The following is an 11,387-nucleotide window of genomic DNA, read 5'->3' as shown; positions in this document are numbered from 1 at the left end:
TCCCGGTGCACTGACGCTCTAGCACACTGTCCTCTTCCCATGTCCCGGTGCGTTGTCCCGGTGCACCGGACCACTATTCCTGCGCACTGTCTCAGGGCATCGCCCCGGTGCACTGTCCCAGTGTACAGTGTCACCATCCCGGTGCCCTGTCCCGGTGTGCACACTCCTGTCCCGGTGCCCACACTCCCCGACCCGGTGCCCTGTCCCGGTGCCCCGTCCTGCTGCACAAAATCCCTATCCCGGTGCACACACCCACCGTCCCGGTGCACTCGCAGTCCCGGTGCCCAGTCCGGTGCCCACACTCACAGTCCCGGTGCCCCGTCCCGGTGCACACACCCCCTCTCCCGGTGCTCAGCGCCCCCCCACGCACCCGTTCCCCCGCCCTACCCCGCGCCGCGTTCCCCCCTCTTCCCGCCAGGGGGCGCCGCGCTGCCGCCGTCCCTCTCCTCGCCTCCCCCCATTGGCTGCCGGGCGCGAAGGGGCGGGGCGACGGCTTTCGGAAGCGGCGCTCTGATTGGTAGAGGGGTGGGGGTGTTGATTGAAGGCGGGCGCTGATTGGTCCCCGCCCTCTCCCCTCACGGAGGGAGAGCCGGGCAGCGGGGCCGGTAGCGCCATGGAGGAGGCGGCGGCGGATTGCGGGGCCCAGTTCCGCGCCGCCGTCCAGGTTATCCAAGGGCTGCCCCGGAGCGGTGAGTTGGGGGTCCGAGAATGGGGTCGGAGGGGCTGCGGCCGGGAACGGGGCCGAGAGGCAGCCGCCCCCGGCCCCGTTCCCGGCCCTGCTTGAAGTCGCGTCCCTCCGTAGGTTCCTACCGGCCGTCTTATGAGGAGATGCTGCGTTTCTACAGCTACTACAAGCAGGCGACGGCGGGGCGCTGCCAAGGCCCCAGGCCCGGCTTCTGGGACCCCATCGGCCGGTACAAGTGGTAAGGCCACCGGGTCCGGTTCCCCCCACCCGGGTCTGGTTATCCCCTGTGCCGTTCCCCTCGGGTCCGGTTATCGCGCCTCCCGCCCCCCCCCGGGTCCAGTTCCATCCCCCCCTCCCCGGGTCCAGTTATCCCCCCTCCTGTCCCCTCCGAGTCCAGTTCCCCCCATCCTGGGTCCGCTTATCCCGCCTCCCGTCCCCCCTGGTCCAGTTCCCCCCACTCCCAGGTCCGGTTATCCCCCCACCCCATTCCCTCTGAGTCCAGTTCCCCCCCCTGCCCGGGTCCAGTTATCCCCACTTCCATCCCGCCCCGGGTCCGGTTCCCCCCCGCCCCTTCCTCACCTCACGGCCACTGCCCCCCACAGGGATGCTTGGCACAGCCTGGGGAGGATGTCCAAAGAGGAGGCAATGGCAGCTTATGTGGCCGAGATGAAGAAAGTGGCCCAAAAGGTAACGAGGAGGGGGAGAGCGGGGTCGGTGGGTGCTTGGTGGTGCCCCTGGTGAGCTCCTGACCCCCCAGGTCATCGACACGGTGCCCATGGACGAGACGACAGAGGAGATGTTTGGGTACTTCGAACCGCTCTACGAGGTGATCCATGACATGCCCCGGCCCCCTGAGGCCTTCTTCAAGAGGAAAAGGGGTGAGTGGGAGCCGCTGTGCCCCTCTTGTGCCCAGCGCGTCCCCCACCTCTGTGCCACACTCCTCTCTCCTGGCACGTCACTCTTCCCTGCTTGCTTCCGCGCTGGTGTGGCCATCACCGCTGGGCTCTGCTCCTCACCAGGGCACATTGTTCTTTCCCCCCTGAGGGGGGGGACAGGATGGACGCACCACGTCCCATCTGACTCCCCTGCCATGACCCAGCTGCTGCCAAGCTGCTTGTTTGGGCACCCCCAAACAAGTGTCTCTTCGAGTGACGCAGGTGTCTTTTCAGCTTGGGCTTTCTCTCCGCAAAACTTTGAGAAGAGGACTTGAGGTTTGGCTTCCAAGTGCCCCTTGGCCCCGATCCCTGGAGCCAGGGATCGGCTTCCGTGGGGTGTTGGGGCAAGCAGGCTGTGCTTTCTCTTGGTGCTGGCCCACCTCCGGGTAAGGCGGGCTGTGTACAGTGAGTGAGGGTCATCTCATGTAAACATATGGATAGGCCGGCCAGCTTTTGCCGTGGAGTGGATATGGAGAAACTGGGGTTGAGAAACGGGATTACTGGGACCGCCTGGTGCTAGATCAGAGTCCTTCTATGCCTGTGGCTGCTGCCTCAGGCTGAGAGGTGGCTGGGGACATGTCCCACCCCCGAAGCAGGGCAGTCCTCGGTGTACCTGACTTGTGAGAAGCCTGCATGAGTGAGGGGCTGGACGTGGTGGTTCAGAAAAGCGTCGGCTGGTGCGGAGCTGTGTGTCTGGAGGTTTGGCTGTGCCGTGTCTCCAGTAGATGAGCTCAGCAGCAGATGAGCTTTCAGGGTATATTTGCAGCGGTTGTGTAAACTGTCAGTGCTTTGCTAATGTTGGAAGAGCACTGACAAATAGCCTCGCTCCCCGCCTGTCCCCAGGCATCTGTCCTGCGTCTGTCACATCTACTGTCACCCCCTGCTTCCAACAAGGATGCTGAAAACAGGCCGCCTGTAGGGCTTGACCTCAGGATGGCTGCGCCTTCCTGTGGTACCCAAGTGCTGTTGTTCTCCATTTTGACACTGAATCTCCTTTAAAAGGCAAATAGACTCGGCTTTTCTCTGGAACATAAAAGCTGGGTCAAAACTCCTGGTCATTACCCTCATGGGAGTGTCATCCTGCGCTACTGTCACTTAAATTCACAGTAGCATCTGTGGAGCGAATGAGCCCGAGGCGCCTGGTTTAAGCTGCTGAACATCTTATGCTGTTGAGTCATTTGTGTTAAAGGTTCTCAAAACCGCCTTCAGATTTTGTGTGATTGCAGCTTCTGTTACCAATAAGCCAGAGGAGAAAGGTGGTTTTAGACACCATGGCGGGTGGGAGGGGTGTGTGGAAGGCGCAGGGCCCTTGGCGGCTGTGGAGCTTTTGGGGAACAGAGGCGCTGCGCCGGGGGAGTCCGGGCAGGTTTGGTTTTGTTCATTTACAAAGTCAACACACCATAAAGTGGCACTTGGAACCCAAATCGTGAACAGTTCAGGGTCCCAAGAGGTCTAAAGCCTCACCAGCATCTTGTATGTGTAGGCCAAGACTCTGAAGCAAGCAGTAACTGACAATTAAGCTTTTAATGAGCAGACCTGGTGCTGCCCTGCCAGCCCTGCAGGTGCAGGGGGCTGGAGTTGGAGCAAGGTAGTGATGTGTGAGGTGGCAGGACCCTGCCTGCACCCTCCCCTGCTATGGGGCAGGTTTAGAGGCCACAGCACATGCGCTGAGGAGAGATTTGAGGACAGCGATGGTCCCTGAGCAGAGCAGCCCTGGCCCTAACTGCTGTGTGGGGTGAGGGCTGCCCTCGTCCTCCCCAGGGGCGTTCAGTCACCTGGGCTGGGCTCTGGGGGGTCCCGCAGCCGTGGGCACGCTGCGGTGGCAAAGGCAGGTTGGGAATGGCAGAGATGTGCAGGCAAGGCACAGGCAGGGCAGGTTGCCACATACCTGCCTGGCCAGGAGCAGGGAGCAAAGTCCCCAGGGGCAGCAGGAAACGTGGCTGGGCTTAACCCCGCGGGCTCGGCGGGGAGGGCTGGATCCCCGGGCCCAACCTGGGGTGCTGCTGCCAGCTGAAAGCCCCCGCGGGTGATGTGCCGTGCGCTGCCTGGACAAGGCTCTCCCCAGCCAACCCTTCTTGCGTTAGGCTCTGTTTGTTACCGTGGATGTGCGGTGTGCCCTGCCAGGGGACGAGGACGGTGGCCGTTATCCGTTGGTGTTAACCCAGCTGTTGGCTGGTGCTGATCCCTCTGCCTGCTGCCGCAGGGGCTCGGGGAACAGGGATTCTCCTGTCACCCCCGGGTGAGTGAGATGCTCTGCGCGGCGTAGACCCTGCTGACCAGTTGAGCTTGCGTTGATTCCCAGGCGGGGGCAAATGGAGCTAGCCCCTCTCCATCTCTGCTAGCCACTGTGCGTGTCCGGAGGCTGCTGGCCTGCCTGGCAGGAGGGTGGCCCTGCATCCGTGTGTCCCCCAGCCGTGCTGAGCCCAGCCTGCACTGCGAGGATCGCCTGCAACGCGTTAATTCTCCTCTGCCTCTTCCCCTCCGTGCAGGCAGTCAGGAGCAGACAGCCAACCGCAACCAGGATGACCCAGCGAGCAGCCCGGCTCCGGAGCACCCCAAAGACGCCCTGCCCGAGGAGCAGCGGAACGGGCCGCACGTGCCAGGTTGGTCTCCCTGGTGTGACCAGCACCCGGCAGAGACCCCGCGGAGGAGACACTGGCATCGGGGCTGGGGAACTGTGGGCTTCAGGCACCTCTGGTCTGACTCTGCGGGTGTTTCAGGTGTCGCCCAACTCACGGCGAGCCAGAGCTGTTTGTGGGTCTGGCTCTTGGTGCTGTTCTCAACGCCGGGGTAACCCTGAGCGTGGTGGTTGGACTCCGTGTTGCTCTTACCTGTGCCAAGGGGCCTGATTCTGCTAAATGCAGTGAGAAGGCGAGGGTGTTTCCCTGTGGACTGGGAAAACATTGCCTTGGAAGGTCCGTGTTCTGGGAGGGGACCTTCTCCATCGGCTGAAGCCAAGTCCGGCCCTTCAGCAGCACTGGGACCCATGGTGCCGAGCCCCAGCTCTCCCTGCCTGTGCCGGGGCTGACGCCTTGGTCCTTGGTTTTTCTTGTACACCCCCTTGCACATTCACGCACCCACCGCTGTGTCCCTTGAGGGCACGTGCAGTTCTCCCAGCCCGGAGGGGCCTCTCTCTGTGCCCTGCGTTGGGCAGGGTGCGCCAGGGAGGGAAACATTCTTCCTGCTGCCATCCCGGCCCTCCCCCAAGAAACATATATGGTCACCGAGCCAGCGCCTGCGTCCAGGCTGTGCCCCTCCTCGAGCACGCCTGGGCTGGCAGCGTGTGGGGAGCTGGGCAGCGTCCCTGCCTGCGCGGCGTGCTGTCATCACCCCGGTGGCAGTTGGTGTGGTGGGAACGGTCCCTGCTCCCTCCCAGAGCAGCTGGGGCCGTGGATCCCGCTGGAGGAGCTCCCCACCGTGCCGGGGGGTCGGCTGGCTGCCACGGCAGCCCTGTCCCCAGGTGGGAGCTGCACAGGGGCACAGAAACCCTAAAATGGCACCGCGTCGGAGCGTGCCCACCCATGAGCGGGGCTCTGTGACACCGTGGGCAGGAGAAGGGGGAATTCAGCCCTTGGATTAACGACTGTAATCTGGGAGTTAGTAACAGAGCTGGTTCCTTCCCCCTCTGTGCCTCAGTTTCCTTCTCCTCCTGCCTTGCCTTGCACACGCGGCCGCTGCCCTCCTGCCCGCTTGTGGACCTGTTGCCTTGCGGCTGCGCTGAGCTTCTGCTGCCCTTCGGACATGGCCAAAGCACCTCTGTGCCCTGCCAGCGCTGCCCGCGGCTGAGCCCTGTGCTTCCCTTCCAGGAGGTGGGCTGGCTCCTGCCGCCGAGGCGCTTGAGGGTAGCCAGGTGACCAGTGACTCCGAGGGGGACGTGTACTGCGATACCCTGGAGCTTATGGAGCCTGAGCAGGTAACGGAGGGCTGGGAAGCGCTGGGAGGCTTTACCTGCTGCCAGCCTTGCCCTGCCTGCGCTGCACAGGCAGATCTCTCCGTGCTCGGCTCCGCACGCCACCGCGGCACTGCACTGCTGTGCTGGGAGCCCAGTGAGACTCCCAAAACCTACGAGGCCACCCGGCTGCACCCCACTCTGCTTTGTGTCCCTCTTGGAGCCGGGTCCCCGTCACCGAGGGGAGGCTGAGGAGCCCTCAGTGTGTCCCAGCACCACCCATAGCCCCCCATGTTCCTGCGGTGCGGTTCCTGTGGGGCACTGGTGGGCTGAATGAGGCCAGTAGCCCCAAGTGGGGCTGGTGGGGGCACCTTGCTTACACCCCGGCCACTCGCTCTCTGCTCCCTGCCACCGGGCAACGTTTGTCTCTTGGGGTGCTACGGCGAGGCTCAGGGTGGGCACACACACCAGTCCCCACTGCCCGGCTTCTCCTGGAGCTCTTTTGCCACCTCGAGCCTGGGCATTCTGCTCTGTCACCTCCCAAACCCTGTGCTTACTGGTGTTGCTGGTGGGATTCGGCTTCACTCAGCCCCACACGCCCTCCACCACCAACACTGTCACCGCGGGGCTGGGGGGCGACACCACCACCGCCCTGGCATCACCCGCCTCTCACCGGCTGTGCCCCTGGGGAGGGCAGCGGGGGTCTCAGGGCCCTTCTTCTCTCCCCTGGCGCAGGCTGGGCGGCCGCTGGGTCTCTCCCCGGATGGCGTCGGGGCCGGGCCTGAGCCCCTCATGCCCCACGGCACCGGGCAGGGGGAACGGGGCGAAGGCAGAAGAGGAGAGGGGAGGAGCGGCGCTGGCCTCGCAGCCCATGGCTCCGAGAGAGGTGGGTGCAGCGTTTGGCTCCTGCACGCCTTCCCGCTGCTCCCTCCCCACCTCCCGGCACCCAGGGCTGGGTCTCCGGGGGGCTGCGACCACCAACGGGGCACGGTTTGGCTCCAGCGCCCAGGTCCTTCGGTAGCCGTGAGCAGTCCTGAGTGTCCCCTCTCATCATCCCTTGGTCCCCAAGCAGTTTGGTGTCTTTACCCCTCTAGGATGTGGCTTGTGTTGCCCATTTCTCACTAAATGGCTTAAATTTGGGGGATGCTCTACTGGCTCCTCTCCAGCAGCTGGCTGGGGAGTGCGGGTCCCTGGGTGCCTGCTCTAGGGTGGCATTGGGACAGCAGGGGTGATGCCACCGCCTCACCTGGGCACAGCCCACCCATCTCATGCTTATCTTCCCCCCCAAGTTAATGTTTTGGAAAACCCTCCTGGGCCGCTTGACCTTGGGAGTTGGCTTGTAAGGAGGCGGATGAAGCCAGGCTGGGCCGTCCCCTGGGTGCCACAGGGGCTGGCACCGAGCCCCTGCCTGTCTCCCGCTCGCAGCGCCGGTCATCTGGGTGTTTGCCGAGCCGCAGCCGGGCGGGTTTGGGGCCTGGCAGGGGGGCAGCGGCGCAGGCGAGGCATCCTGCATGGCCTTCGGTGTCCCGGCAGCACCAGGTGAAGCCAGGTGACCCACATGTACCCCTGCACCCGCCGTGGCAGCAGGCTGGAGGTCACCCACTGCCACCACCTGGGGGGGAGGTGGTGGCCTGTGTCCCCAAGGAGGGGGTGGCTGGGCTGGGAGCTCCCGGCTCTGCCCGGAGCGGCTGCAGTGTGGGCTGAGCCAACAGCGTGCGGTGCGGGCACCGGTGAGCTCCATCGCTCCCCGTTGGGTGACAGCGCACAGGGGTCCTGGGGGAGCGTGAGGGGGGCTCGGGCTGCCGGGCCCCATCCCGATGGGCACCCTGTGCCCCCCCCGAGCAGCACCCATCTCTGTGCCCCACAGATCTCCAGCTCGCCGGGGGGGAGCAGGATGCCGAGAGCACCCAGGGGCTGCCGGACCAGCTGGACACCCACGTGGCCGGCACCGTCCGGGCCCTGCAGGATGATATGCGGCGAGTGCTGGAGCGCCTGAGCGAGCTGGAGACGCTCGCCTCTGCCCAGGTAGGTGCCACGCGGGGAGCCGCCATGTGCCGATGCCGGCCAGGCCGCGATGCCCACGCCGGTGTAGGCCAGGCTGGCAGGGCTCAGCCCGGGGAGACCTCGGGGTTTGGTGACACATCCTGGCAGGGCGGAGGTTGTGCTGCTCTCATCTGCCCTGGGGGGCAGGCAGGGAACTGGGGGGGGCAGGGAGGGCGCAGGCAGGGAGCTGGGGGAAGCGGGCAAGGTGCCTGTTGTGCAGGCAGGGAGACAGGAGAGGCATGCAGGGAGCAGGCAGGGTGCCGGCGGGCAGGCAGGGAGCCGGGGGAGGCAGGCAGGGAGCCACTGCCCCCCTCATTCCATCGCCCCCAGGGATCCCACCCCGGTTTCACCATCCGCATCCCTCGCAGGAGCCCTGAGTGGGCTCAATTCCGCCCCTTCCCTCCCGCTCACGGGGCCGCAGGGGCTGGAAAGGGGGTGCCCAGCCCACGCCTGCACCCCAAAACTCCCTTCTCTTGCAGGGGGATGCAGCTGGGACCGACCCTGGCCGCTCGCTCGCTCCACGGGTGAGTTGGAGGTGGTGGCATGAGGGATGTGACAAGGACCACCGGGCTGTGACAGTGGCCTGCTGCCACTGGCCTTTCAGCAGAGGGCTGGGGGGGCGTCTGGTCACTGTCTGGTCACACCGGTGCCACCTTTGTTCTCCTCCCCACGGTGCCTCTCTCTGTCCCCTCGCCAGGAAACGTCCCCATGGCCCCTGACCGTCTCCCCGCGCACCCTGCTCTTCCTCATCACCTGGCCCTTCGTCACCCAGTGGCTGCTGCGCCGCTGGCAGGGCAAGATGAGGTGACAGCCGCGTCCCCCATGCCACCTCCGGCCCCAACTTGGGGTGCAGGATGTCACCATCCCGCTTAGATGCGCCACGGGATCACCGAGGGAAGGGCCTCACCCAGCCAGGGGGGTCTCCCGCGGGCCGGGACCCCCAATCCCCGGGGGGACGGGGACGCCACTGCGCACTGCTGATTGTCACCGTCACTCTCAGGGTCACTCATCTGCCGGGATGGACATGGGAATGTCTGTCCGTGGGGTGCGGGATCGCCCCGAAAGGGATCCCCCCGGGACAAAGGGGGCGGGGGGGCGGGGGGATCCCCTCACTGCCATGCACAGAGGGACCTGGTGCTGGGGGGGGGCGGTGGGGGACAGACACCGTCCCTGTCCCCGGGTTCCATGACGTGCTTGGACATCTGAACCTCAATTAAAGTTGCCTTTTCAATCTGTCCCCGGGCTGTCTGCTGGGGGGGGGACGACGACAGCCATCACCCTGGCCACCCCCCTTACCCCCGCCATGGTGGCAGCTGCCAGGTTCCCTTTTTTTTTTTTTTTTTTTTGGGGGGGGGGGGAGGTGTGGCAGGGCATTGTCCCCAAACCTCGACTTGTCCTCCCTGGCCACTGTCCCCATTCTTAGGGTCCCCAAGGCCATGGCAGAGGGTGGCGGTGCCGGGAGGGGACCCTCGGGGTGGCAACTCCCAGCCCCCTCCCCCCCCTCGCCCGGGGGTTGCCACCGCCCCCGCTCAAGGACCGTGTGAAGGACGGGGGGACACCGCCCCTGTGGGGGTGGCAGGATCAGGCCCCGGGCTACCCTGACCTCCCCCCCCCCAAAAAAAAAAAAAGGACGCGGTTCCTTTAAGGCGGGACTTGTTTACCGCTCGGGTTTGTTTACATCTCCCTCCGCCCGCCTGCACGGCCACACCACGCAGCGCGGCTGCGGGGTTCCTCCGCCCACCGCCCCCCCCGCCCCCCTCTTCCTTCCCGGGGGCGTCCCCGCCGCCCGCCCCGTTACAGATTCCACCCCCCGGGGGGAAAAAGGCAGGGGGGGGACGGGACACACGACGACATCCAAGCACATCCCGCTGACTCCTCCGCGCTGCGGAGGGACTCTTTTTTCGGGCCGCCCCACCTGCTCCGGAGGGGGGGGAACGCGGCCCTGAAGGTCGCCGGGCTCCGCTCCCGGTGGCCCCCCCACACCTTGCTCAGCGTGTGGTACATCCCGGCCCCGCCTTCTCCCTTTTCTGATTGGCGGCGCCGCGCAGGAGTGACACCCGGCGCGCCCAATGGCGGCGCAGCTCCCGCCGGGCGTAGTGGGCGGGGCGCGGCCGGTGTTCCCGCCCTCCTCGCCCGCCGATTGGCGGCGGGGGCGGCACCGCCCGTGCGCGGTGGGCGGGGCGCGGCGTGCGGCGGGGCGCGCGGCGGGGCGGGGCGGGGCAGCGCGCCTGCGCGGGGCGGGGCGGGGCGCGCGCCGGTATTTAAGGCGGGGGAGCGGGCGGGGAACGGCAGTCGGGAGCAGGCGGCGGCGGTGGCGGGTGGCAGCGCGGGGCGGGGCGCGGCGGAGGCGGCAGGGGGGAGGCGGCGGCGCGTGCCATGCGCGCGGGGGGGCGGGCCCGGCGGCGTTAACCCCTCGGCGACCGGTATCGGTGACCCCCGGGGCCTGGGCCCCGCGCCATGGCCCGGGCGGCCTGAGGGGGAAACGGGGAGTTTGGGAGGGGGGGTGGTGGGGGGGGAGCGGCCCCATGCGGCGCGGGTAGCGCCGGTCCCCGAGGGAATGGAGCCGAGCGCCATGGCCGACGCGGCGCCGGAGCCCCAGAGCGAACCGGAGCCCCGCGGTGAAGCGGAGCCGGAGCCCGAGCCCCAGCCCGACGGCGGCGAGGCGGCGGCGGACGGGGAGGCCGGGCGACTGCCGCCCCCCGGGGCGGAGGAGGCGGCGGGCGGCGCCGAGGGGCGGCCGGCGGCGGGCGGAGCGGCGCGTCCCGGCCTGGGCCCGCGGTACCGGCCGGCGGTGGGTCGCACCGAGGAGTGGCCGGTGAAGAAGAAGCACCGTCGGCGGCCGTCGAAGAAGAAGCGGCGCTGGAAGCCCTACTCGAAGCTGAGCTGGGAGGAGAAACAGCAGTTCGACGAGCGGCAGAGCCTACGCGCCTCCCGGCTGCGGGCCGAGATGTTCGCCAAGGGGCAACCGGTGGCCCCTTACAACACCACGCAGTTCCTGATGGAGGACCACGACCAGGAGGAGCCGGACCTGAAAACCGGGCTGTACCCGCGGCGAGGGGCCGCCAAGTCGGAGGACACGAGCGAGGAGGATTTTCTGGAGGAGGGGACGGAGGAGGACGGGGGCAGCGACGGGATGGGGGGGGACGGCAGCGAGTTCCTGCAGCGGGACTTCTCGGAGACCTACGAGCGGTACCATGTGGAGAGCCTGCAGAACATGAGCAAGCAGGAGCTGGTGAAGGAATACCTGGAGCTGGAGAAGTGTCTGTCCCGCATGGAGGAGGAGAACAACCGGCTGAGGATGGAGAGCAAAAAACACGGGGGGGAGGCCGGGGCGGGGGGGGAGGCGGCGCGGGTGCGGCAGCTGGAGCTGGAGGTGGACCGGCTGCGGGCTGAGAACCTGCGGCTGCTGCGGGAGAAGGACCTGCCCCGGCAGGAGAAAGGCCCCTGCAAGCTGGGGGAGTGACCCTTGCGGGGGGGACGGGGGCGGGGGGGGGGGGGCTTTTTACCGGAGGGGGAGGGGGGAACGGGACAGGCCACCTTGTACATTGGACCCTTTTTAAGGGGGGGGGGATAAAGTGGGAGGGGGTTGGGGGGATCCCCTTCATCCCTGGGGGTTATTGGGGGGGGGGGGGGGGTAGGGGGGGTGGGTTGATGTATTGGTGATACCCGGCTTCTGGTTTAATTTTATTTTTTGTGTCTAAACCAAAAAAAAAAAAAAAAAAATCCCCCAGGAAAGCTGTAAATTGGCCCAAACTGACTATATTAAAAAAAAATAAAAAATATAGAAGTCTAATAAATTTAATTACTTGTAACTGTAACCGTTTCGGTGTGCTTT

The 11,387-nt window shown here is 66.3% G+C and overlaps 2 protein-coding genes across 4 annotated transcripts; both read left to right on the top strand.

Annotated features, from left to right (window-relative positions):
• Positions 1-552: 552 nt before the first annotated feature.
• On the top strand, positions 553-8,789 carry ACBD4 (acyl-CoA binding domain containing 4). Of its 3 annotated transcripts, none has more exons than XR_012584165.1 (10): positions 553-689; positions 803-923; positions 1,288-1,372; positions 1,443-1,563; positions 4,110-4,223; positions 5,427-5,533; positions 6,207-6,395; positions 7,377-7,534; positions 8,032-8,076; positions 8,250-8,788. XR_012584165.1 is itself a non-coding variant. In XM_074562143.1 (10 exons), exons 1-10 carry the CDS (start codon positions 614-616, stop codon positions 8,358-8,360), a joined length of 1,089 nt encoding a protein of 362 aa, XP_074418244.1. In that variant the 5' UTR covers positions 553-613; the 3' UTR covers positions 8,361-8,789. The 3 variants fall into 3 exon arrangements, 2 of the variants coding, with proteins under 2 accessions (XP_074418244.1, XP_074418245.1); XM_074562143.1 differs by having other exon boundaries at positions 6,245-6,395; positions 8,250-8,789; XM_074562144.1 differs by lacking the exons at positions 5,427-5,533; positions 6,207-6,395 and having other exon boundaries at positions 8,250-8,789.
• Positions 8,790-10,035: 1,246 nt separating this feature from the next.
• On the top strand, positions 10,036-11,370 carry HEXIM1 (HEXIM P-TEFb complex subunit 1). Its single transcript, XM_074562070.1, has one exon. The coding sequence runs from the start codon at positions 10,110-10,112 to the stop codon at positions 11,013-11,015; it is 906 nt and encodes a 301-aa protein (XP_074418171.1). The 5' UTR covers positions 10,036-10,109; the 3' UTR covers positions 11,016-11,370.
• Positions 11,371-11,387: the final 17 nt, after the last annotated feature.

Source organism: Larus michahellis, chromosome 18, assembly GCF_964199755.1.
Source record: "Larus michahellis chromosome 18, bLarMic1.1, whole genome shotgun sequence".
Taxonomy (NCBI): Eukaryota; Metazoa; Chordata; class Aves; order Charadriiformes; family Laridae; genus Larus; species Larus michahellis.
This window is presented reverse-complemented; position numbering and strand designations above follow the sequence as displayed.